Source organism: Orbicella franksi, chromosome 8 (genome assembly GCF_964199315.1).
Source record: "Orbicella franksi chromosome 8, jaOrbFran1.1, whole genome shotgun sequence".
Classification (NCBI taxonomy): Eukaryota; Metazoa; Cnidaria; class Anthozoa; order Scleractinia; family Merulinidae; genus Orbicella; species Orbicella franksi.
Window position 1 is genome coordinate 28,279,348 of NC_138152.1, and position 25,302 is coordinate 28,304,649.

Genomic DNA, 25,302 nt, shown 5'->3' on the forward strand with positions numbered 1-25,302 from the left:
TTCAGTATACATTTGCGCGCCGTTATCCATGTCATTGGCCTTTAACTCTGTTTAAATGTCATTTCACTTCAGACTTGCATAATCCGCAAAATCTTCTGCAACGTTTCAGATTTTTCCGTAAATGTTCGGCCCCGATTTGACTCAATTTTCCAGAATATAGAGGACAGTAAAGGAAATTGTGCGAAGAATACAGTTAAATCTCGCGTATAAGAACCTATTTTTTTTAAGTCTAAGGTCTTGTATTTTGGGGCAGTTTTTGGCAATTTAGGCTAAGTAGCTTCTTAATTGAGGGTGGTAAAGGGGGGGGGGGTATGGATCACGTTTCACGGAAAATAAAGCAGCCCTTTCACAATTCACGAAAAATACAACATTGGCATTTCACGCTTCACGAAAAATAAAAGAGAACGTTTTGGAAAATCACGGTTCACGGCGACTATGGAAATCTCGATTCGCGAGGGAAAAAATGGCTATTTCACATTTCACAGGAAATAAAAAGGGCCGATCACGGGTCACGAAAATATCCTTTACCACCCTCTTAATTAGGTTCTTAATTTCTATGAAGGACATATAGTTATTGATCACCAGAAAAATAAATAAACTTGGGTTTAGTCCTTGAACTGATATATTACAGTATATAATCACAACTGTACTACTCGGTATCTATTTTCTCATAATCAATTTGCCTCGAAGTCACACTCCTTGGCTAAAATGTTTATCATAATTTAACGGTAGCCCACATATAACAACCTGCTTGATCTTGATTGGCTAAACAGGTTTTTATATAAATTTTTGAGTATTAAAATGGCAAATATCTGCCAGCAGGTTCTTAAAATACTACGTTCTTAGAGGTGGGTTTTACGTTATTTTTATGTCTTACTCGCTTTCCTCGATCACATGTTTCATTAAATCAACTCAAAAAGTAAACACCGCGTGCGCTAAACACAGGCCACATCACTTCGTTTAGATCATGAGACTGAAATGGCTACATCATCGCTATAATTATAATTTGTGACATTTCTGTCCACGGACCGCTTCGGGCCATTTTACATAATTTTGTTTTTGAAATATTGTTTGCTTACAGCTTTATTTGTCACGTGAATAACGCTCCCTTTCTATTTTTTCTACAAACAGTTCTAACAGTGTTTGATATTAATCATGTAATCAAACGAAGTCTGCTATATTGACCTGAACTATCAATATTTCTGTAGACGACAGAGTTATTTCCTGAGCGGTACTTATCTTGTCACTTGTCTCGTATTTTCGCGCCTTTTTCGCGGATTGGCCGACTTCCATATAAGGAATGCGGAACACCAATTGCCGTGTCACTGCAGTTCCCGGATGTCAAGTGAATAGGTTATGGTAAGATATGGCGGCGCGTGTGAGAAGAACGATGGAATATAAACTCTTCGATTTCAATATAAATGAAAAACGCTGAACGGAAGATTCTCTTATGGCGTCTTAACATTGCTAAATCTTCTTATCTGGAAGCCGGTAGTCTGTTGAGTCGCCGATCCGTCTGGGATGAGTTCTAAAGTTAAGGTGGCCGTTCGTGTGAGGCCTTTTAATCGTCGAGGTAGGAACAAATCGTGTTCGTAGCTTAGAAAACCGGCCTTTGATTTCGTGTTTGAACGAGTATGAATTGCTTTGCCTTTCTCGGGATTCCACAGAAATCGATTTGGGGACAAAATGTGTGGTGGATATGGACGAAACACAGACGGTTTTGTTTTCATCGGCATCTCGAGACAAGTAAGTTGTGGGGTTGTGTGCACGCAGGCCAGGGTGGGAAAGAACAGGTCTTATTAGATGTTTTGTTATTTGTGAGCTGATTCGTATTTAATAGTTCGAATGGCCGGATGTGCATCTTATCGTAGATCTCTAGCGATCGGCAAATGCAAGTGAGAATGCTTCGTGCGTAAGCCAATTTTAAGTTCAGCTCGTAAGCTTATAATGGGCTACGTTTATGTAGATTTTTGTTTTGAATGGAAATTTCTTTGAAATCACGGAAACTGGAGCTGCGTGCTGAGCCAGAACACCGTTATATTATATCCTATGCATTGTGCTTCCTTTGCGAGATGATGTTGTGATTTTATTTCTCGCCTAAACTTATTGCTGGCTCCAAAATGATCAATCCACGCGACAACGCCACCATTTCCGTTTAAAGCTCAGTGTATGTACCACGTTTTTTGCCGAAATAGGATTTTCATAAATTAATGTTTAGAATGGTTGTCATTTCTGTAGGTCTTCTGTTTTTAATCTTCAAAATCAAGCTTGCTCGTGCAACAAGCGACATCGACAATTTCATTTTGAGCTTACCATTTCAAAGGTTTCGTTCTTTACCTGTGCTTACCTGCCAAGTGCCGTTATTAAGCTTATTTCACTTTTAAAAGATTTAATATGCCCTCGTTTACGATGTGTACTGTCTGAAACGACATCTAGTAGCTAAATTTGCATTAGATCGACATCGATCGGAAGCAATGTCATTCACCATTCATAGCTACATTGTAGTACAACGAATGGTATCGATCCTTTTGATAGATATTTGCTGAATTTTTTCAGCAACTACACTTATAAATTCAGTTGTTCCATGATTCTCGCCAGCGAAGGCTTTTTTATATCTTACTAAATGTTGATTTTACAAAGAAGACTTCAGAGTGAGAATCTCTCATATAAAATGACGACTGAGCAATTGAAAGGGGCCCAACATTTTTTTAATTGGAGCGGAAATTATTCACGATGAATCGTTCGAGAACCTTTCTCTGCCCACTTAGGTTTCGTTGTAAACAAAGGGCATCCGCTTGAATGGTTTCAAAAGATTTGTAAACAAAATGGGCTTAGAAATTAGTACGAGTGTAAACAGAAAATGTGCAGTGATTTATTATTACAGAACAGGGTATTAGCTGTCACTTGAGATATTTGTATGAAGCTCGAAATGTGTGCCAATGTCTCTGTTATGCAATAGAAATGCAATTTAAAGCGAGTATTAATCTGTTCAAACCCTCGCTGGAGGCTATTCTATAAATCGTATACATTTTGTTCGTATACAAACTGTAACAATTGTCGTACGTCGATTGTCTTGCACGTAGAGGCACACTTGTATGTTTAAATTGTTTTTATTAATTTTGATTTCTCTTTTTGTCCACATTTTTCCGTGGTTCGAAATAATTTTGGGGACAGGAAACACACAAAGGTATGCAAGAACTTTGTTAATTAAATAGTCTGGTCATATGCATTTATGCAATATTTTAAACTTGTTTGCATGCAAAATATTTGATGAAAGATTATGGACATTTTACGAGTGATGATGAAAGAATATGGAATTTTTATGAACTGTAAAAACTCGTTTGCCCTTTAGGTTAAATGTAGTGACAAATACGTTTTGTACAAGCTCTAAAATAAAGGAGTGAAATCTATCTGCCCTAACATGGTTCTACTCCTCTGAATCAAATAGAAAAGCTAGAATGGTTTGAGGATATACTTCTGTTCTTAAAAGATAACTCTTGAAGTTATGATCAAAGGATATTTTGTTTTCTTTTATATTATCGTAATCTTGCCTGTGGAACGAATATGCAACAAATGTATACAATTCAGACAAATTTAACAATATGTCAGTTATTTGGAAACAATGTCATAGAAACACTTCAGATAAACTATTGGCCTGTTATATAACTTGGTCATGTGACGTGCTGAATTATTTGAAACAGGTATTTATGTTAAGTCTCAGTCAAATAATAATAAGGTTGTCCAAAGTGCAATATTGTTTAATTTTTTTAACAATAATGGCTGAAATCCAAATTATTTATGGAGGTGTATGTGAATATCCAAAAATTAGAAGACAGTGCTTGCATGGAAGAGTCCAAGATGTTTCCAAACAAAGCCAACATTCTTCAAAATTTCAAACTCCCATATACCGTAATTATTCAGTTTTGCACGTGATAAGTGTAAAATGCAGCCTGGGGACTGCAGACTGCGAGTAAAATACAGACTGGACACTACAGACATTTTAAGTAATATATATCACATTATTTCCATTATTGAGTACTGACCATAAACAGGGTTATTGAGGCCGACCGTAAATATGATTATTCAGGCTAACTGCAGTGAAAGTCGGCACTCTGGTTAGCCTGAATATCACACTGGTTAACTTGAATGTCACTCGGGTTAGCCTAAATAGTGCTTTGGTTAGCCTGTTTACAGTTAGCTTTCAATGATGGAAATGGTACATGTAACATGATTCAGTTAAAAAGTTTGTAACCTGCAGTCTGCATTTTACCCTCAGTCTGCAGTCCACGGTCTGGGTTGTACACTGACCAGTTTTGCACCCTGTAGTGTTTCACAGTCAATGAAACATCCGGATATAACCAAAATAAGTACACACAAGACAGATTCAACTCGACACTTGACCATGTGCTTTTAATCATAACTATAATTCATTTGAACTGTACACGATTACTTCATTGATACTATACACCCCATCGCTAATAAGCAGCCCCTCTCCATTACACTCCTTCTCTTGCATATTGCGATATCAGTTAAGTAAATTAAACCCGAATTTTCAAACCTTGGTTTTTCTAATCTTCTGATTATTAGAACCAATTTTGTTCCCCCTTGGCTAACAAGTTAGTCATTTATTACAGTACCTTCAAAATTTTGAACCTCCCAATTTTTCGAAACTTATTTCTGTTTGGTTCCCCTAACTGGTTGGAAACATCTAGATTCCAATGAAGTAGATACAAAAGACCCACATGTGTGTGTATTTTGAACTAGAGATGCGCAGTATACAGTGTACATGTATGCTTGTTGCTTTAGTGGTCTCTTTGTTGATGTTGTTTTTGCATTTCTTAGACCTTTGCTTTCGATCACTGCTTTTGGTCAATGGATGAAAGCAACAACAAGTATGCCAGTAAGTGATGTGTCATGAAATTGTTGGAACTACTGCAAAATTAAATGAAGTGTATTTAAGTGAGAAACAACACAGTTGAATCTCTGGTTGCAACCACCTCTCGTGAGCGACCACCTCTTGTCAACAACCAGTTTTCCAAAATGCCAATGAAAGTTTCCATGTCAAATCACCATATGGAACATCTTGTAAGTGACTGCAACCACCTTTATAGCTAAAAATTTGAAAGTTTCTCTTTTTTTTTTTTAACCTCCCATAAGCGACCACTTGACCAATAATAGATCTGAAACTGATAAAAAGGTGTTGTAACTTTATTGCATTATTATCTTTATTCACCTTATATCATTCATTACAATCATTTACATTACAATCAGATGATATGTGTAGTTGATAAGGCGGGAGATCAAGCAAGCTCAGTTGAGCTTTTTTTCTGAAAGATCCCCCACAATTATTATTTCATTATTAATATGTAATTAAATACAGACAGTGGATTATTTCTATCACAAAGATCAGAAACCAGTTACATTTCTAAGTCTTCTTTCACTAAGTACAAGAGACAGACATTACCCAATGGCAAGTGCCAGATTTTTTTTCTCTAACTTTTCACTTTAATAAACCATTTGAAAATTTAAAGGAAAAATGCACATACACTGTACTATATCAGTCTTAAAGGACATGACCTTTTAATGTGTCATAATTACAGAAAATTAGAATATTCCTCTGCAGTTACTATATTCAAATGAGGCAAAATTTTGACACAATATGGTCTAAGCCCTGGTAAGCGACTACCTCCCCTAATCAACCACCTAGGCTTGACATTTTGGTTGATCGTGTACGGAAGGTTTGACTGTATCTTAAATTTGATAATTGAAAGGGTATCTCAGTCATGCCATTATCAAGCAGGGCAGTCATGTTCTGAGTCATCTGTTGCCCTGATCTTCACAACTGTAACAAACTTGTTACTTTGTGGGTGAATTGTATCAATTACAAGCAAGTTCACTTATAACATGAAGGGCCCATCAAACATACTCAGCCGTAACAGGTGTTGTGGGTCGTGGCCCTGAATAAAAGACCTGTCAAAGAACTTAATGCCTTGTGAAATACATGTACTGTTTGTCATATCAAAAAAATATATAACTTTGTAACTGGCTGATTTTTTAAAATGTAATCATGTTCATTTGTGAAGTAGTTGTGAATAACAGCTGTTGGTTGACAACTGCTTTTGCATATAAATAATTTATTTTTGTTTTGCTTCTACCCTATAGGTCAGGAGAAAGTTTATAACTGTCTTGGAGCAGATGTTCTTTTGAATGCGTTTGAGGGCTATAATGCTTGTATTTTTGCTTACGGACAGACAGGTATAGAGTGATCATAATATATTTTAGTTGCCATAACTTGTAGTATGTGATACTGAGTAAAATAAGGTGAACATTTTACTAATAGAAAACATGTACCGTGTTTCTTTCGAGTTTTCATGTAGTACAAATCTACTAGCGCAACAATACTGTCGGCTGCAATTTTACGCACTTTGCTGCCAATGACGTCAAAGGCTGACAAGTTGCACTGGAAACAGAGCCAGTTGCCTGTGACAACAACACAAGGCGAATGTTAAAACCTGGCCACCAAACCTTCATTGCACCTTTTTCAACTGATGATTCGTAGTAACTGCAGTTGATTTGTACATGTGTATTGTTCCTGTTGGTTGGCGGCATGTGTTATTATTGTTAATTATATTATTGTTGTTCTTTCAAGGATCTGGGAAGACCTTCACCATGATGGGAAGCCAGAACCAGACAGGTCTTATACCCAGGCTGTGTGATGAACTTTTTGATAAAATTTCAAAAGTAAGTTACATTAAATAAGTATGTCCACCAAGTCTGGTCATCTGTCAATACCATGACCGAGACAATGGCATTGAAGGATCGTCATCATCTTTGCGATCTTGCATATTATATTACCTTCAGCCTGTCAACCGACTCCAACACATCATGCTGTTAATTACCAGTTTGTGTAATTTCCTACCCCATCATCACCCTCTCCATTTCCTCCTAGTACATTCAACAGCCTTCATGCCATGATCTTCCAGTCTCTTATTGCCTGCAAGATATGTCAACACACCAAACTCTTTCACCCTACCAGCTGTCTTCTTTATAATTATCACCCTCTCTTCCATCCCTGTCATTCTCTTATGTGTCTGTTTTCCTTCTCTTTCTCCGCTCCCCTTTCTCTTTCCTTCTTTCTTCCTGGTGCACTCCCTGACGTGTTTGGTATCTCATCCTCCTCTTCCTGATCGTCACAGTTCTCCACTACATGTGCCTCTCCTCCAACTACCACCACCACCACAATTCTGTCTATCTTGTCGTCTCTTTGCATCCTTCTGTCCACCTGGCTTATGTCTGCTCTCCTAGGAGGTAACTCCTTCTTGAGTCGTCCACTCCACCCCACCCCACCCTATTAAGGCCCTGCTCCATCCCGAACATCACTGCTGCAATTTGTGAATGTTATACAAAATATGTACGACAATTTTCTTTGTATTCCCTTCCAGAATGAGGATGAAAACATTACAAATAAAGTTGAAGTCTCCTACATTGAGATTTACAATGAAAAAGTCAGAGATTTGCTTTGTCCTAGAGGGTATGTGCAGTAAGCTTGTTTCCAGCAAAATTGTTAAAAATAATGTGACATGGCATCTTCCATGTAATTTGGAACTCGGTACCTTTTGTATGTACCTGTACTGACTATTAGAATATGAGTTGTCATACACTGTAGGGCACTACTGTTGTTTGTGGTACATTGTTTGTTATTGATGATCTCTTAATACAGCGGAATCCTGATTTTCGAACCTCCAAGGGAATAGAAAATTGGTGTGAAAAATTGGATAGTTCAAGAAATCGGGGGTGAAATTACAGCGTTTGACTGATGAGGGGAAACAACTTGGTTCGAGAAATCAGGATTCCATTGATAACTTATGAAGCTCAATAATAATTATATTTCGTGATATAAATATTTAATGCAGACAGTGACACCCATCTATGTACACGTACATACATCCTGATACCTATTTCTTTTTACAAATTCTCCCCAGAAACCATGCCACCTTGCGTGTTCGGGAGCACAAGATTTTAGGACCGTATGTTGAAGGACTGACAAAACTTGTTGTATCATCATTCAAGGTTAGCGTTTAATTTCTAGTATAGAGCCTCAACTTAACATTGTAAATGTACATGCCCTTGCTTGTACTCTTTTACATAGTTGATGCCAAATTTTTTGTGTGTTAAGATTTGTCATGAACAGTTTCATTAATATGTGCTCTACATGTAGATTGAGAGAGGTTGAAAAAGTGATTGTAATCAGTTAGATGAGATGCTGTGGCATGGTGAAGTTTTTTTCTGTTGGAATATTAGACTTCTGTGAAATTTGTTTAAAAAAAACCTGATGCTTGAAGAGAAACGTTTGCACTTTGTTTGTTTTTTTAGGATATAGAGACACTGATGATTGAAGGCAATAAGTCCAGAACAGTTGCCGCCACCAACATGAACACTGAGAGCAGCCGATCCCATGCTGTTTTTAACATCGTATTGACGAGAAATGAATATGACAAGCAAACAGAGGTTTGTGAACGTTTTTTAAGTTTTTATTTTTATAACACTGTTTGTGGTCCTTGATTATATTAGGTAATACTCCTTATATTTCCACCACATGGTAAGAAGAAAGCAGGATGGTCTCAAACCCTGTATCTACAATATCTTCAGCATCCCATGGGAGGTAGTGAGTGGATGCCACAACCAAGCCAAATTCTTGGTCTAGCACAAGATCACAACAGCTTGCAGAAGCTTGTGGTGGTTGCCTGCAGTAGTGACTGATTTGGAGTACCTCTAAAGTTGCCCATAATGTTAGATCAACTGTCATGACAGTGCATGTAATTATGACGATTTTTATCATTCCTTTTCTTGGATTTTTAGTCTGTGGGCGAAAAAGTGAGCAAGTTGAGTCTTGTGGACTTGGCTGGCAGTGAAAGAGCCAGCAAGAGTGGAGCTGAAGGAGAGAGACTGAAAGAGGGCAGTAACATTAACAGGTACTTCCCATTAATGTACTGTTGAGTTTGCTGTAATTTACCAGTAGATGTAGACAGGGTTTATGCAAGCCATTATATCACTTTATTGCCTTGGCAGGGACTCTGTTAATATTTTTTTCCTGTTTTACTATTTAGGTCATTGGTAACCTTGGGTCAGGTTATTTCAAGCCTAGCAGACCAGGTATTGTACATTGTATTCTACTGAAAACTATTTTTTCTATTTCTTTTAGATAAACATACTATAAATTCAGTGGGTGGCAGTGCTAGCAATCAGTCCACTGTAATTATATATAAGGAAAAAATTTAAACTGAACTTTGTCAATGTATAATTTGTGCATGGACTTAGTGCTTCAAATGCTGGGTTGATTGAGACTGCAGTTTTCATGCAGCTGCATTCAAGGACAACAACATTTTATCCTTTTGATGTTAAATTACACATACATTTTTTCCTAGTCTGGAGGTAAAGCAAGGAAGGCTCTTCATGTTCCTTACAGAGATTCTGTTCTTACTTGGCTACTCAAGGTAAAGGATGATCATGTTCTGTCATACAATAATGGTAACTAAAAAATATCCATCTTTACAATATTTGTTTGCTTTATCAGGGAATTCATTAAGATTTCCAGGAGAGAGGCAATTGGTTTTCAAAGGCGGGCAAAACTTTTTGAACTGAGCTTCTTTTAATTAGCAAGAAAATCTTTCCTCTAGATGGCCAAACTTGGCAGGCAAAATCATCCTCACAGCTGCTGGTGCCCAGCCTTTGACAAAATCCCTGCTTTATTACATGGAATTAAAATATCTCCAAGAAAATATAGTATGCTTCAATGTACATGTAGTTGGTTAATTTTGCAGGCTGCATTCTACACTATAACCCAATTTCTGCATGCTTGAATTATTTCCTTTTCTCTATTCAGCAACAGATTTAATAAATATTGACTTAATCTAATTTAATTAGATATGGGTTCTTACACATATTTTCCCTTCAATTTATAGCCTGTGTGCTTTGGGCTTGGGCCATAAATTAACAGGACATGTACACTACCACAAATAATTTCTCATATGAGACATTCTATAAAATGTGTGGAAATTAGCACTGAGAAATGTTATTTTGAGCCAGGAATTTTAAAAGGTTAAAAGATCTTCTCAAGGCATGATTTAAATATTTTAATTATGGTCTAATGCTGATGTTAATATCAGGACAACCTTGGTGGCAACAGTAAGACTGTGATGGTGGCCACAATAAGTCCTGCTGCTGATAACTATGAAGAGACGCTGTCTACTCTAAGATATGCTGACAGAGCGAAACGTATTGTCAACCATGCCGTTGTGAATGAAGATCCAAATGCAAAGGTACTTAAAGATCTTTTTAAGAAACTCACTGATTCATCTTAATCAGTATTTCAAAAAAAAAAAAAAAAATACATGCAAAAAATGTATATAAAATAATCAGAAATTAAAACCAAATTTGGTTAATGAACTTGCTATTCTCATTGTTTCTTGATGCAAACATACTGGATAAGGTGCTACTGTCTACTGTACTGCACACATGTAGCATATCTTTTCTTGAACAATGTGCAAAAAATATAGGATAAATTTTGCAAGGAAAAACACGGCAGCAACCTCAATTTTTTTGTTGAATTGAAAGCAAGTTAGTAAGTTAGTGCTTAGTGCTCAGTGCTCAGAACTTATACACTGTCATGTAACAAATCCAAGTTTGTGAGGCTTTACAACTTTTGTCTTTTGCTGTTCTTGTAGATCATCCGTGAGCTGCGTGAAGAAGTAGACCGCCTGAAACGAATGCTACAAGCTAAGATTGCTGGGAAGTCACATATTGTGGAACCTGGAGAAACAACCATAGAGATTAAAGAGATGTTATCAGAGAGCGAGAAGTTGATGAGTGAGTGCACAATGACATGGGAACAGAAAGAGAAACAAACAGAAAAAATTCAACAGGTATGAAATGTGTGGATCTACATGTATCTTATGCTAATAAAGACAAGTTTCTTTCAGTGGAAGGTGTTTTTTGAAGAAGGGACCTTATCTGAAACAAACCTTTACAGCCCCTATTCAAATTGTAATAACTCCCTTTAATGATTCCTGGCTTTTTTTCGTAACAAGGACTTGGAAGAAGGTTGTTTTTCCCACTTGCCTTTGAGGTCTTACTGTACATGTACAATGTAACTCCAGTAAAAGAAATTGGTTCTTTCATGTATGTAGCTTCCTTGTTTTACATACTCTGTGTGATGTAAACAAAGTAACACTATATTAATTCAGAGTTTTTAAGTAAGGTTTTTTTGATACAATTTACTGAGTTGTTGTCATTAATTTTGTTTCAACAGGAAAGACACAAGGCTCTTGAAGAGATGGGTATCTCAGTGCAGTCATCTGGAATTGCAGTAGAAAAGTCCAAATTCTACCTGGTTAATTTAAATGCTGATCCTTCTATGAATGAGCTGCTTGTTTACTATTTACAGGTAACATTGCAGATTCTGTAGTTGGGATTGCTTTACTTTGTATGACCACAAATGTCCCTGGTCAATTGTTTATTGAATTCTTACATATTAAAAGGGTCATCATACTTCCCTTCCCTACTCGTGGAGAATGGAGCCATCAATCCATCCTCTCCAAGGAACTCGGTCTTTTGCTGCCACGTCTGCCTCCCTCAGTGTCTTGAATCTGAGATGTTCTCTCTTCTTGTTGATTGTTCTTTGCCATGTCTCTCTTGGCTGTACTCTTCAGCATTTGCCTTCGGATGCTAAATTTTTTAACTCTAGGGTAAGAGTAATTTTGTATTGTTTTTTTTACTCCATTCTAGGAGCACACTCTTGTCGGAAGACCTGATGCTGCTCATACACCAGTGAGTAAAACTACATAGTTATCAGATAATTCAAAATACTAGCCTGTAGTAATATAGGTTGTTATTATAGTTGCTCATCATGGTGATGTACAGTAACAATCAAGTATAGTGGAACCCTGTTAATCCAGTCACCAATGGGCTGCAAAATTCTGGCTGTATTAATGGAATGGTTGTATTAAAGGGGTTTTATAAATATGAAAATGGCTGACTGAGCTTTTCTTTGGATCAAAATAAAGTGGCGGTAATAACTGGGTGACTGTAATAATGAGGTGGCCGTAATAACAAGGTGGTTGTAATAATGAGGTGGTCGTAATAATGGGGTGGTCGTAATAATGGGGTGGTTGTAATAACAAGGTGGCGGTAATTCTGTTGTTGTTTTCTTTTTAGGATATTCAGCTTGGTGGTCTTGGGATACTACACGAGCATTGTCAACTTGACATTGAAGGCAATGAAGTGTATGTTACACCGCTTGCCAAAACTGGGTATGTACTCCTGAAGACTTCAGCATAGTCAAATGATTATTATAGGAAGTAGGAGTTTACCGTCGATCACAATATCTCATGTTTCTGATGTATTCACAGAACCTGCGTGAATGGTAAACTTGTGGAAGAGAAAACCAAGGTGAAACATGGAGATCGTATTCTCTGGGGGAATAACCATTACTTCAGAATAAACTGTCCCCGCCTCCCAGGTGTGTAGCATTGATGTTCTGTCTTCTGATCACTCTTTCCTTTTTCCTCCTTGTCCTTAAATGCTTGTAGCTATTGTGTTGCTGTGGAAAGGGAGGAAGGAGAAAAGGGGAATGAGGGAGGGAGCTGGGGAGAGATATACAGGGAGGGTGAAAAGAAGAGAGAAAGAGAGGGAGGGAGGGAGGGAGGGAGGGAGGGAGGGAGGGAGGGGGGGGGGGAAAGAAGGGGAAGAAGTGGAGAGGAATGAATGGACAATGAGAGGAGGAAGGAAAAGTAGAGAGGGAAAGGAGAGAAGGCGGACAGGATGGAGAGAGGGAAAACATAATTTATTTTCAGAGAAATTGTTAATTCTCATTCCAAGTTTTGTAATCTATGACAACTGTTATTATAGCTATAGATTTGTTCTTATACCTCACTGTACACATTTGTGTGCCGGGTAATTTTCCAGTTTGGTCTTGATTGTCCTGCAAAATACAGGCTCTTGTCATACTTGAGTGTGTGGATGGTGCCCACACCTTGTACCTTGCTATTGTTGCCTATCCAGTAAATTAGACCATGTTATTACCTTACAGGAAGTGAACAGCAAGTGGAACAACCAGTCGACTTCCAGTTTGCACAAACTGAACTGATGATGAATGAAATTGGCTCAGGTGCATATCTTTCTGAATTTGATACTAAACATCTTGTAGGATCCTTGCCGAGTATCTTACTAATGCAAGTTTCTTCGATCAGTAATGACCTGCATGAAGTTATTTCTTTCTGATGTCAAAGACGTAGTTGGACAGTCGGGGTTCAGTATTCAAAAGACTGCTTAGTAGGTGTCGAAAAACCAAGAAAAAACTGAAATCGTAACAAGATACAATGCTTGGCTATTTTTAACTAATCGTTAGACATTCTTGCATGGGCTCAATCAAATCAAACTTAACTGAACCTTTTTGGAAATGACTAGAACTGAACACTGGTAGGAAATACCTAATACTTAATTGGACTAAATTATCCTAAATGTACACTTACCTTTTGATATGTGTGGATTTACATCGTATGTTCTCTTTGTTGATCAGGGCCTCTCCGAGATTCTGTCAAGGCTTTAGAAGAACAATACAAAGCTGAAAAACAAGGTATATATTAAATATATTACATGACTTGCATATTATCTTAAGGTACAGTAGTGAGAATTGCAGATTGATGTGTACTGCAGGAGGTTCAGTAGTGCAGAGGCTGGTGTGGTATGCCTGATATCACATGGTCATGCACTTAAAGGAACTGTATCACAGATTTTAGCCTTAACAACGAAATAAAGATGAAAATGACACAAGAAAATGACCACCCAATTAATGGTGAAATATTAATTAAAATAACCACTTAAAACAGTGAAGGAACATTTCAATAACACAACAAATTCAAAAGAAGGTACAAATGGACTAGAACTGAAGAAGTTCAAAATGGATTGCATTGTGTGTTTTTGAAAAACTGTTATGCTGAACAGTTTTCAAAGTTAATCTTGTTTGTTTGCCATATTTATTTATAATGACCAGGAGACTTATCTATTTTTAATGAAGCTACGGTTTTGCCATTTAGATCCATAGACTGACGTAATTTCTTTGCAAACTTTGAGTTTCATGGCATGGCCTTTTCAAAAGTCCCCCTTGATATGGGCCTAGCAAGAGGGCTGTCTGTCCAAGTTACATGTAGTCAAGAGCTCATCTCAATATTTCACCTCGCTCCTCTACTTTTCACAGGTGCCTTAGACAAACAACGTCAGATGTACGAAGAAAAGATTGAGGAATTACGAAACCAGATGGTCCCAGTGGGGCGACAGGCCATGGAGAGGACATCTAGTATTGGTTCTTTCAGTTCTGGGTATGGTTCATCTAGAATGTCATGGTGTGAAGACAGGTTAGTAACTGTAGACTGATCTGTATGTGATTTCTCTCTACAGTAACAAGGCATCTTAAACCAAACAAGTGATGAGAATCAATAAAATAATCAACTTATGACTAACATCATATTCAGGGGGGAGAGGGACTACTCCTAGAGACTATACATGCTATAGGGGTAGGGAGGCTGAAGTTCTTTCAGTGGCCATGAAACAAGTGCGCGATAGTCTGCTGTAAGATGTGCTTGTTACACAGCATAACCCCAGACCATCCACTACTATAATTTGCTGAAATACACATGCCATGCATATTTTTACTGTAGACCTCTCATTTAGTACTTTGATTTCATGTACAGATTTATATTACATTTTGCCCATTACATTATGTGTTAGAAAAGTTATTACATTTTGTGTTGTTATTGCATTTTGCATCAGTATTACATTTTGCGACAATTAATGCATTTTGCGGCGTAATATGTACCAACCAAGTTTTGCTTTCTTTGTGACTTTTTAACCAGCAGGGAAAACTTAATTCAGTTTGAAAGGAAACCTCTGGTGCTCAAAGAGGAAGTCATTAAGGCCAATACTCTTGTCAGGTAATAGCAGCTAGTGTAATAATATTATTTTAAAAAATTATGCAAAAAGATGACTGGACTTGGTTTATTGTATACATGTATTTCTTGTATATTTATAAGTTCTTTTGATTTATTTAGGGAGGCAAACCAGTTAAGTGAAGAAATGGGAAAAGAAACAGAGTTTGCAGTAACATTACAGGTATAACTCTGAAGAACATGGTTTTGATCTGATCCTTAAAGTCACCACACCAATTGATAGCTTACGTTTGAATTTTTATACACTAGGGTTTCATTCAAAGACTTCAAAGTTAGAACCACTTGAACCACAATAGTAAACAGTACCACATGAAAGGACTGCTCAGTAGCTTTCATTTGAATGGTCACACACTAGGGTTTCATCCACAGACTTGGAAGTTAGAACCACCTTGTACAGGCTGCATAATAAACAGTACCACATGAAAGTACTGCTCAATAGCTTTCATTTGAATGGTCACACACCAGGGTTTCATCCACAGACTTGGAAGTTAGAACCACCTTGTACAGCATAATAAACAGTACCACATGAAAGTACTGCTCAATAGCATTCATTTGAATGGTCACACACTAGGGTTTTATCCACAGATTTAAAAGTTTAATAGAACCACCTTGTACAGTATAATAAACAGTACCACATGAAAGTCTTGCTCAATAGCTACTTCTGAGTTTGTAACATTTCTATTAACAGTTTAACATCAAATTTGCTTCTCAACTAGATTCCAACATCAAGTTTAAGTTTTGGTCGAAGCAGACCTGGATTCAGTAGTGAAGTTGCCATTGTAGTGAAACACAAGTCCAAAGGAACTCAAAGTAAGCCTGCTGCATAAATGGTTAAGGTTTTCTCTATGGTACCAATTGAAAATAGGTATTATCAAGAATAGTATGAATGCAACAAGGTTAAAGAAACATTGATTAGCTGAAGTTGGCTTGTTGACTTAGAAATGGAAAAATTTGACAAGCATGCTCACACACAGGGTATGAATGTTTTTGCCTGCTGCCTCACAGATAGAAGAGTTTAATGGTAACCATTCTTTTCTTTTTTTTCAGTTTGGTCCCTTGAAAAGTTAGCCAATAAAATCTATGATATGAGAGACTTGTACAATCAATGTGTAGAGGAGAACATACCTTTCTCAGAAACCGTGAGTAGTAGATAATAAATAGTTAATAATAAGTAAGTAGTTAATAATATTTTCATTATTATATGCGTACATGATCGTTGTTGACTTTGTGATCTATGGGATTTAGCAGGAGTTACAGTGTGAGTTGTAAAATGGGAGAATTCAGACTACCTCTAATGTTTGGATTTGTTGACAGGATGAAAACCTCGATTTGTTTTTTGAAGTGGAGTGCCACACCCTTATTGGTGTCGCAAATGTGTTTCTGGAATGTCTGTTACACGATGTGAACCACGAGTATGCTGCACCCATCATTAGTCAACAAGGAGAGGTAAGAGATGAGATACATGCAGGGCTGTCAATGAGGGTTGTAACCTGCAACACATACTACGGCTGAGTATGTTTGATGGGCCCTTGATGTTATGGGTGAACTTGCCTACATTTGATACAATTCACTGAAAAGGTAGCAAGTTTGTTATGAGTGAAGATCATGGCTACAGGTGAATCGAAACATACTGACAGCCCTGCAATGTATTTTTTGCTACCAGGTAGTGGAATGTCAAAGTTATTGATTTATATTTTAACAATTACTACAAGTTTTTGATAGCAAGTGTTGATAACAACACCAAAACTCCTTTTTGCTAGAATCGAAGATTCACTTTCAGCAGCTTTTTGATTGATTTATAAGGGTCTGTCAAAATTGTTTTCTGGTCAGTAAAAGTCGGAAAATTTTTGTTTTCTTCTGAGTTAGTAACCGTGGCAATGAAAACTGATATCACTGAATAGCTGGGGAATCACCGCATCAGTCTTTCATGGGTGGTAACCTGCAACCCTTTTAAAACTTAGTTGCAAATCAATGGAAGTCTGAGTCTTGACAGAATTTTCAAGAAAGTGACTTATATTACTCAGAAATATTTTAGCTTTTCTTTGACATCTAAGAACTACTACAGGTTCTCATGTTAAGCTGCTAAGTGGAACCGCTGTCTAAAGCTGCAGGCTCATACAATTTCTGACAAGTTGAGAATGCTTTCATTATTTTAATGACTGAGAATGAATTTTTCTCCTTCGTAGGTTTGTGGCAGGTTAAAGGTGGAAGTTTCCAGAATATCAGGTACGTCTTCTCTCAGATGTTGTTTATTTGTTTGTAACACTCATGTAACTTACTTGCATGTGCTTTGTGGGTCTCTTGAAATAAATAAATACATTACAGTATTTAGAGAGGAAACCACATCAGCTCTAGCTGGATTTCATGCGATTCTTCTATCCTGGTCGAATTGGAATTTTGAGATGGTAGTTTTTGTTGAGAAAGGAAAACTGGAGAACCCGGAGAAAAACCCTCGACGCAAGGCGAGAGCCAACAACAAACTCAATCCACATATGGCACCTGGCCAGAATCGAACTCAGGCCATGTTGATGGGAGGCGAGCGCTCTCACCACTGCACCATCCCTGGCCCACTGTGCCATCTCCTAAATTGGACTTGTTTTTGTGTGACTATAATAATTATGAATTATGCTTTTGAGGAAATATTTGAAATACTGGTACATGTAAATAATGGTCATGCAACTGAGATTTTCCTTCTCTCTCTTTCCACATCTCTAACAAAAGAAAAAGCTCAGAAGAAATTAGCGAAACTATCCAGGCAAGAAGAAAATGAAGACGAAGAAACTTCGGGCGACGAAGAGGACGATATGTTGGTCATACATGACGAGGATGATGATGGAGATGATGACGAACTCGTCAAAGGCTCGTTAATGCACGTGGAAGTGAAAGTGGTAGAGGCGTATGACCTACCTCCTGCTCTGTGTAATTACGTGTTTTGTCAGTACAAGTTTTGGAATGATGATAACACCATTGTGGTGCCACCCATCAATGCCAGCATCTCTAACCCAGGACCAAAGACTAACACAATGATATTTGAACACAAACAGGTGAGTACGATTGCCGCCCAAGGGGGATTGGGGGGGGGGGGAGGTTCCCATTGAAAAAGGATGGGGGTGCTAAGATCCTGCTTTCTGGACATGGCTTGAAATTTTTTCACCCCTAAGAGTTATGAATTGTAAAACATCACATTAACAATCAGTTGATTGTCAAGTATCTCTTGTCATTTTTTTTTCTTTTCAACTCAGTACCCTTAAAGGTATCTTTTAAGGCTGAACACCCTAAGAGGTACCTAGACTGTTTTTTAACCAAAGGTACACCAAAAGGTATGATGAGCACCCCCATCCCACCCCCCCCCCCCCACCCCAAGATTACCACCCACCTCCAATGCGGACATTCTATTGGCTAGTCACACAATCTTCTGCTTTGTCGGGGAGGATTCCTAGATAATGCCTACATACGAGGCTAGTCTACCACAGGTCAACAAACAGTTTGAGGACCTTTATGTTAGTCGTACACAAGTCCTAGGGAATTCAGTATCCATTCAGGGAAATTATACATGTCTTGGCTGGGATAAGTACGGTTGTATTGTGGTTGATGAAAAGTGTTTTGCGCAAAGGAAATAAAGACAAAATGTTATGTGGAACTTCTTTTCAGTTGATTAGACTTATTAAGGACAATGAAAACTGACGGTTGAAGTCACAATTTTAGATACCCTGATTCTATTAAAGTCGTTTTCCCTATGTTTGAGTAACTTTTCTGCATGTAAACTAGTTTGTGGCTAACTTCACATCACCAGTAATGTCCTGGATTTATTTATTTATTCGATCATTCATTCTATTTGTGTCATTCTTCATTTGTTCGTTTGCTCAGTCGGGTAGGCGTTTGATCGTTCGTTCTTTTGCTCTTCTGCTAGGTCTTCATTCGTTCGTTTGCTTGTTGATTGATTGATATATCAATGGCTTTTTCTGTCCTTTTAGTTATTTGACATGGAGGTGACAGATGAGTTTGTAGAATATGCCTCAGAAGGTTCCCTGGCCATTGAAGTCTGGGGAAACAGAATGAAAGGATTTGATTCACAGAATAAAGTCATGCTGAACTGGAATGTGGAACCACAACAAAAAGGACTCCACGACAGGTATTGTTAAAGGTCAAGACTCTAAAATTGGTGCAATTGCAAAGATTTTCCAAAAATGGCACTGGTTTATGAAGTGTTTGCTTTATTCTCTGATTGGTTAATGATATTCAGAAACTCAAAGATTTGACCATTGTACATGTAACACTTGTTTGTGAAGTCTCTGTGTTTTTTTTTTTGGATTGGAAAAGGGACTACCAAACTTGCTGAGAGCTCAGTTCTACCTAAATTATTTTGTTGAAATTTCCACTAGTTTTTCTTCCTGACTGGGATCGTTTTTCTTTCAGATGGTCTGAACTATTAAGGAAGATTCACGTGTGGGTTGAAATACTCGAAATCAATGACCAAGGTGTCTACTCACCAGTGGAACTTCATATTCAAAAAGACAATCAAACTGGTGGAGTGTTCCAGCTCCGCCAGGGACACTCCAGGAGAATTGTTGTGCGAGTTCAGCCGGTTCCAAGGGCGGGGTCACTTCCGGTAGTGTGTGACATCATTTCCGCTGTGTATATTGGAAGTGTTTGTATGAGGACCAAGAATCAGCAGCCCCTGGACAGCTACCAAGAAAAGGATCTATCAATGTAAGTCGTGGATCTAGATGTACCGTGGGAAATTCGACTCCGATGACGTAATGCTACAGAGAATCATATCACACCTCTGATTGATGTTTTGTCGGTTGCCATGTTATGCACTAAACCAACCAGGGAGCCTGTTACAAGGATTGTACCCTGAAATCACAGACATTTCTCTTAAAGGAGCTCAGTCGCGGTATTTTGAGTTATTTTGGCCGCATACAAAATTCCCTTTGAATTGAAGGAAACTTGAAAATAATATTTTACTAAGATAAAGAAAAACACCCAAGAGATTGCAATAAACCGTTAATCAAGACGGATGGTTAAGGATGGAGAAGATTGACGCAGATTACAAATGCAACTTTTCAAGATGTGCAAACTGTGTCGTAGCTCCTTTAAAGGGGATGTTGGGGTTTGAAAGAAAATTGAACGTGCTGGCATCTAGTTTATATATTGTATTTTTGTAGTTATAGGGACAAATCTGCGTTTTGATCTAGTTATAATTCATCTTATTTTTCCTCCTGAAGAATGCGTGAAAAGTGGTCCAGTTCCTTGATGAAAAGGCGGGAGTACTTGGATGAACAGATCCACTCATTAATCGACAAACCAGGTAATGAAACATGTAGAGAAAAGCACAGCTAAGGCAGGCTGTTTTGAGGAATTTGTTACCAGGGACCAAGTACATGTACCCTGTAGTATCCATATGTTGTTTGTTGTATCAAGTTAAATTTTATTTTCAGTTTTCTCCGGATTCTAAGGCGAGGTCATTTTTTTCAGTTTTCTGCACATTGCATTTTCTTATCACTTACATTAGTGAATTTGAGAATTACGAAAAAAAACCCAGACCAGACCAGTTTTTAGCTTCATTGCATTTGACCTTTTTTGCCTCTTGTTTTCAATTTACTGATTCATAAGTGTTTCAGAAAGCAAGCTACTTTACTTATTACTTACTTATTTATAGCCTAGTTGAAACAAAACCATCAGAAGGTTTGCCAAATAACGAAATGTCAAGACGCTGTCAACAGATTTATGCGAACTTTGTCAAGACATAGACATAGATAAAGAAATTTTTTTTCTTGGACAATTCTGTCCAAGGGTGGAAGGCACAATGTGGTTAACCCTATGCGAAGCACTAACCCGTGAGACAAGGCCAGACCACAACACCGGGAATTCTGTGCCCTACTCTTTGCGATAAGTGCTAACCATGTAACACTGAAGATGCAGGAGACAGGGCCTACGATTTATAGTCCTTATCCAAGAATTCTTGAACGTCTAACCATTTGTAGATGTACAAACTAAGGTAGCACATTCTCCTCAAGCGGCCGCAGTGTAACATTTTGAATTTTCCTTGTCTTGCAGACAAGTCAGCAAGTGATAAAGAGCGTGAGAGCTGGATGATAGACCAGTGGGTTTGCCTCACAGAGGAGAGGAATGCTGTTCTTGTGCCACAGCATGGCAGCGGAATTCCTGGTGCTCCACCGCTTGAAGGGTAGGATTTGTGAATGCCTTGAGAATTGAGGACATGATTGATCTTTCATATCTTCACTTGTGCCTTGAGAATTGTCGTATTAAATTGTGTGGTTGAGTTTGTTTTTTCCTGCTTTGCTTCAAGGGTTTTTCTCTGGTTTCTCCGGTTTTTCTCCCTCCATGAAAACCAGCTAAAGCTGATGTGGCTTCCTCTCAAAATGTTGAATTTTTTTATCATAAGTATTGTCATGGTTATTTAATAGTTTTCTTGACGGAGCATTCTTCGGGGTAAGAAGCTGAGAAAAATCTAGGAGTTCCTTCTTACTGTCGTTTTCATACTTTTTAAATTTATGTTTATTATTATTATTATTTTTTTTTTATTTTTTTATTTTTATTTTTTTAATTACTTTTTTTTTTAACAGGACTGTGCCTCTGGGAATGGAAAGGTTTAATCCAGTTTTATTTCTGGATTTGAATGGTAAGCCTATAGGTAGTTGCCATTGATCCATAAAAAGCCAGCTTTTCAGTATCATTGAAAAACCGGGAAACAGGCTGCTTTCATTGGATTGAAAGTCTGTAAGGGACAGAGACAAGGGGACACAGAACAAATAGGCCATTTCCAGGTTACCTTTTGCCTGTGTCAAAACGATTCTTTGCGCGAAACCATTTACTTAAAAATGTGTTCCTGACAGGTTCATCTTCATGCAAATCAAAACCATTTGCTTAAGCAAGGTTTTGCACATAGACTCGTTTTGAAACAGAGGCACAAGGCAACTCAGAAATGGCCTTATTGAGCAACCATCTCGGGTTTGGTTTGTGTCCTTTAGGCGTCACTTTAGGCTGAATGTTATTTTCTTGTCAAAGTTAGGCTCAAGTCCGTAATTTTATATTAAGGTCGCTTAGGGTTTGGAGTAGGAGTATTGTCAATAAGCGCTATGTTATATGGTCAAGAAGGTTGTGCGTTACGAGAATCGAAACTGTTGGTCATGTAACCATCATGAAAAGTCATCAAATGTGAAAATTGCTTCCTGACACGGAAAAGTCATAGGATATTTGTATACCTCTGCGCAAGTCATAGAATTTGGTTTTGTTGATAATGAACATCTTGCCACTTAAAAAGATGGATAGAATTTATAGGTTATGGGAGCAGGCATGGCGCAGTGGTTATGGCGCTAGTCTCCCACCGATGTGGCACAAAACAAGCTGAGGCATTGTTAGTAATTTAATGTTTGTTTACGCAGACGTGAGGAGTGGCTGCATAGAAGAGGGAGGGCCAGCTGGTGTAGACTCTACCCTGACATTCGAAAACTCTGACAACATGATGGAACTACCGATCATAAACTACGATCAAAAACAGGTATGAAATAGACCATTGCTGGGTAGCCTTTTGTCTCTCTGTCAAAACGATGTCTCTTTGCAAAGCAATTCAGCGCAAAAATGTGTTTTGTTTGTACGTTCATTTTCATCTGGAATGTTCTACACGAGGACTTGTATTTAAACGCGGCAGAAGGCAACTGGAAAATGTCCTGTCACGGTATTTTGAGTTATTTTGGCCACGTACAAAATTACCTTTAAATTGAAGGAAACCTAAAAATAGTGGTTTACTAAGATAGAAAAATACCAAAGAGATAATAATAAACCATAAAGGAACAAGGATTGTAAAGGATGGAGAAGATTAACACGGATTGCAAACGACGAACTTGAAGAATTTAGGCGAAGCATTTCAAGATGCGCAAGCCGTGAGGTAGCTTTTTGAATAACCATGTCGAAATTGAACATAGGGAGCCAGAGAGTAATCTTCTTTGTAAGGCCAACAGAGAGATGTTCATCTCCAAGATATGGGACTACCCCAAGGGCTGACACGAACCGTTACTCAGTCGCATGCCTTCCCCATAGAAGGTGAAAATAAGGTCGGGAAAAATCTCAGATACTTAACACCCAGATAATATATTACACGTGATCCCATATTATGTTGGTAAATATGTGTTTTATTGACCTGTAGGTCTCTGCTACCGTGTTATGGGACTCGTCCATTCACGACTCGGTGTTCCTCAATCGTGTCACACAGTCGTACGAGCGTGTCTATCTCATTTTAAAGGTAAAGACATTGCTGAAGTTTTTCTGCCACTACAAATAATCCTGCATGCATTGTACATCTATTTCGAAAATTCTGTTGACATCCTGTGGGTTTATTTTACTGTGAAACCTACCGAAGAAGGGATTTTGCCACACCGGGACCTGCACCAAAACCTTTCACAGGAAAATGACTTTGAAGTGAACTTGTGATTAAAACTAATTTTGTGGTAAAACATTTACTAGTAGCACTAAACCTCTTTCGAAGGAATGGTTACTACAACTGCAAATAATTTTTCTCATGGGTTTCTTTAGCTTGGACAATCGTATAAACCACAATGTGCGCGTCTTAATGAAGTAACTTTTAAAAACAATGTCGTTTTATACCCAATATTTCTGCCATGTTTTAAATTACCTCAAATCAAAGCCTGAACACAGTTTGGTAGAAAAATACTACAGAAGTGACGATGAACCAAAAAGAAACGACGTTGAAAACTTGAAAATTTTGAGCAATTGTTTTGAAGGTGCATCATCGGTGGTGGAAGTCCGTTAATCGTCGTGTTTTTCTTCATTGCAGGTTATTGTTCGTCTTGCTAGCCCAATAGCCATGGACCTTGTCCTCCGGAAACGAATTTCTGTCAAAGTATACAAGAAACAAAGCTGGAAAGACAGTCTATTACGAAAAATTGCAAAGGTATTCACTGAACACATGTCAAAAGTCCAGCAACAGTTTTTATTGCACAGTAGTTCTTAAGCTAGAGAACAGATTTGACACAACGGTTAGCAATTTGGGGATCTCGTGGTACTCTAAAGTCATTTACTTTGTTTATCACTGTCAGAACTATCACGAAACTGAATCTGGAACACAGAGATAAATTTAAAATAGAGATTCAAAAAAATAATTGTCGTGGTTTTCTTAAACTCCCTATTGTCTGCCTTACTGTTTTGCATATTTGATGAAAGGAATAAAACGTTCGCTTTTACGTCATTACTGAGATTTGTTTGTTTCCTTGGTATTGTTTTTGGTTTTGTTTGTGTTTTCCATCTGTTTTATTCCTTTTGCTGTAGGATATTATAACGAGATCTGGCGTGACGTATGAACTTGTGTCACACATTCCACGGGTAAGGAGCCGTTTACTGCATGGGTTTAGAGACATTTTGATTGTTTGGAGTAGAAGGCTTTGTGAAAAAATGGGGTTTTCGTTTTTTTTGTACAATTTGTTTGAAACGTTACAATGAACCTTTCTCAGTTTTCACGTGGCATTTTCACTAGTACTGGTAAAAATGGCCTCACTTGTCTTCTTGAAGAGTATTTCAGTGTGGTATGCGAAGTCAACTCTATCAAAAGGTTGGCAACCACATGGTTAGTGTTTTTGTGATATGCAAATAAATTACGATTAGGTTGAAGGAAGACACAAACTCACAGTTTTCTCAGGTAGAAAAACACCAAAAATGAAGTAACAAACCAAATTGGAACAAGGATGGCTAAAACTGGCAAAGATTGAGAAAGATTACAAATGGTCTCCCTCACATTGACATCTGCCTGCTTTGCTTGCTCGCCTCACAGCAACCTGGGGAGGAGACAGAAGAACGAGAGAGCCTGGCGCAAATGGCTGCATTAGCAGTGGGGGAGGGTGAGGAGGAAGACGAATCAGTTTTGAGGAAATACAGCAAAGGAATCTCACATGTGGAGAGTCTGTTAGCACTGGATCGACTAAGACAGGTAGGACAATGGGGTAATATAATATATAGATTTAGCCAAACTTAAATGCGGAGCTCCTGATTGCAGTAATTTATAACCATTAGGCAACAAAAGCATTTGTTTATTGTTGGATCAGAAAAATGATCAATTGTAAGCGTGAAATTGTTCAGCATGTGGTCTCACTATTTTTGTCCAGTTGCATTTTAACAAACTATACCCAATACCAATACTATACCCAAACGTTTTCCTTTGCAAGTTCTCGTTCCTTCTCCTCCAGAGTGATGACGTGGCTAAAGGCTGCAAACAAATCGAAAACCAGAATCTGGTCAGGGGTCAACTTCAAAAAAAAAAAATTCA

General features: G+C 37.9%; 1 protein-coding gene across 3 annotated transcripts in view; it reads left to right on the plus strand.

Annotated features, from left to right (window-relative positions):
- Nucleotides 1-1,349: 1,349 nt before the first annotated feature.
- The window catches only part of LOC145495636 (kinesin-like protein KIF13A), a 30,426-nt gene continuing 6,473 nt past the window's right edge, over nt 1,350-25,302 (plus strand). Inside the window, exons 1-38 of one of the 3 annotated variants that reach the window (XM_081475259.1) lie at nt 1,350-1,573; nt 1,668-1,746; nt 3,175-3,187; nt 4,843-4,900; nt 6,163-6,255; nt 6,650-6,741; nt 7,443-7,531; nt 7,983-8,070; nt 8,374-8,508; nt 8,860-8,972; nt 9,108-9,153; nt 9,426-9,494; nt 10,167-10,319; nt 10,725-10,922; nt 11,309-11,443; nt 11,785-11,826; nt 12,214-12,308; nt 12,408-12,517; nt 13,088-13,165; nt 13,577-13,633; nt 14,255-14,411; nt 14,910-14,987; nt 15,105-15,165; nt 15,719-15,812; nt 16,050-16,141; nt 16,317-16,448; nt 17,189-17,228; nt 17,724-18,046; nt 18,977-19,134; nt 19,419-19,712; nt 20,231-20,313; nt 21,063-21,192; nt 21,593-21,648; nt 22,412-22,527; nt 23,173-23,268; nt 23,821-23,937; nt 24,312-24,365; nt 24,811-24,966. In XM_081475259.1, coding sequence (XP_081331385.1) covers nt 1,522-1,573; nt 1,668-1,746; nt 3,175-3,187; nt 4,843-4,900; nt 6,163-6,255; nt 6,650-6,741; nt 7,443-7,531; nt 7,983-8,070; nt 8,374-8,508; nt 8,860-8,972; nt 9,108-9,153; nt 9,426-9,494; nt 10,167-10,319; nt 10,725-10,922; nt 11,309-11,443; nt 11,785-11,826; nt 12,214-12,308; nt 12,408-12,517; nt 13,088-13,165; nt 13,577-13,633; nt 14,255-14,411; nt 14,910-14,987; nt 15,105-15,165; nt 15,719-15,812; nt 16,050-16,141; nt 16,317-16,448; nt 17,189-17,228; nt 17,724-18,046; nt 18,977-19,134; nt 19,419-19,712; nt 20,231-20,313; nt 21,063-21,192; nt 21,593-21,648; nt 22,412-22,527; nt 23,173-23,268; nt 23,821-23,937; nt 24,312-24,365; nt 24,811-24,966 — 4,032 coding nt within the window. In that variant the 5' untranslated portion in view covers nt 1,350-1,521. The remainder of the gene's footprint in view (nt 1,574-1,667; nt 1,747-3,174; nt 3,188-4,842; nt 4,901-6,162; nt 6,256-6,649; nt 6,742-7,442; nt 7,532-7,982; nt 8,071-8,373; nt 8,509-8,859; nt 8,973-9,107; nt 9,154-9,425; nt 9,495-10,166; nt 10,320-10,724; nt 10,923-11,308; nt 11,444-11,784; nt 11,827-12,213; nt 12,309-12,407; nt 12,518-13,087; nt 13,166-13,576; nt 13,634-14,254; nt 14,412-14,909; nt 14,988-15,104; nt 15,166-15,718; nt 15,813-16,049; nt 16,142-16,316; nt 16,449-17,188; nt 17,229-17,723; nt 18,047-18,976; nt 19,135-19,418; nt 19,713-20,230; nt 20,314-21,062; nt 21,193-21,592; nt 21,649-22,411; nt 22,528-23,172; nt 23,269-23,820; nt 23,938-24,311; nt 24,366-24,810; nt 24,967-25,302) is intronic. The other 2 variants (XM_081475260.1, XM_081475261.1) reach the window with 2 other exon arrangements.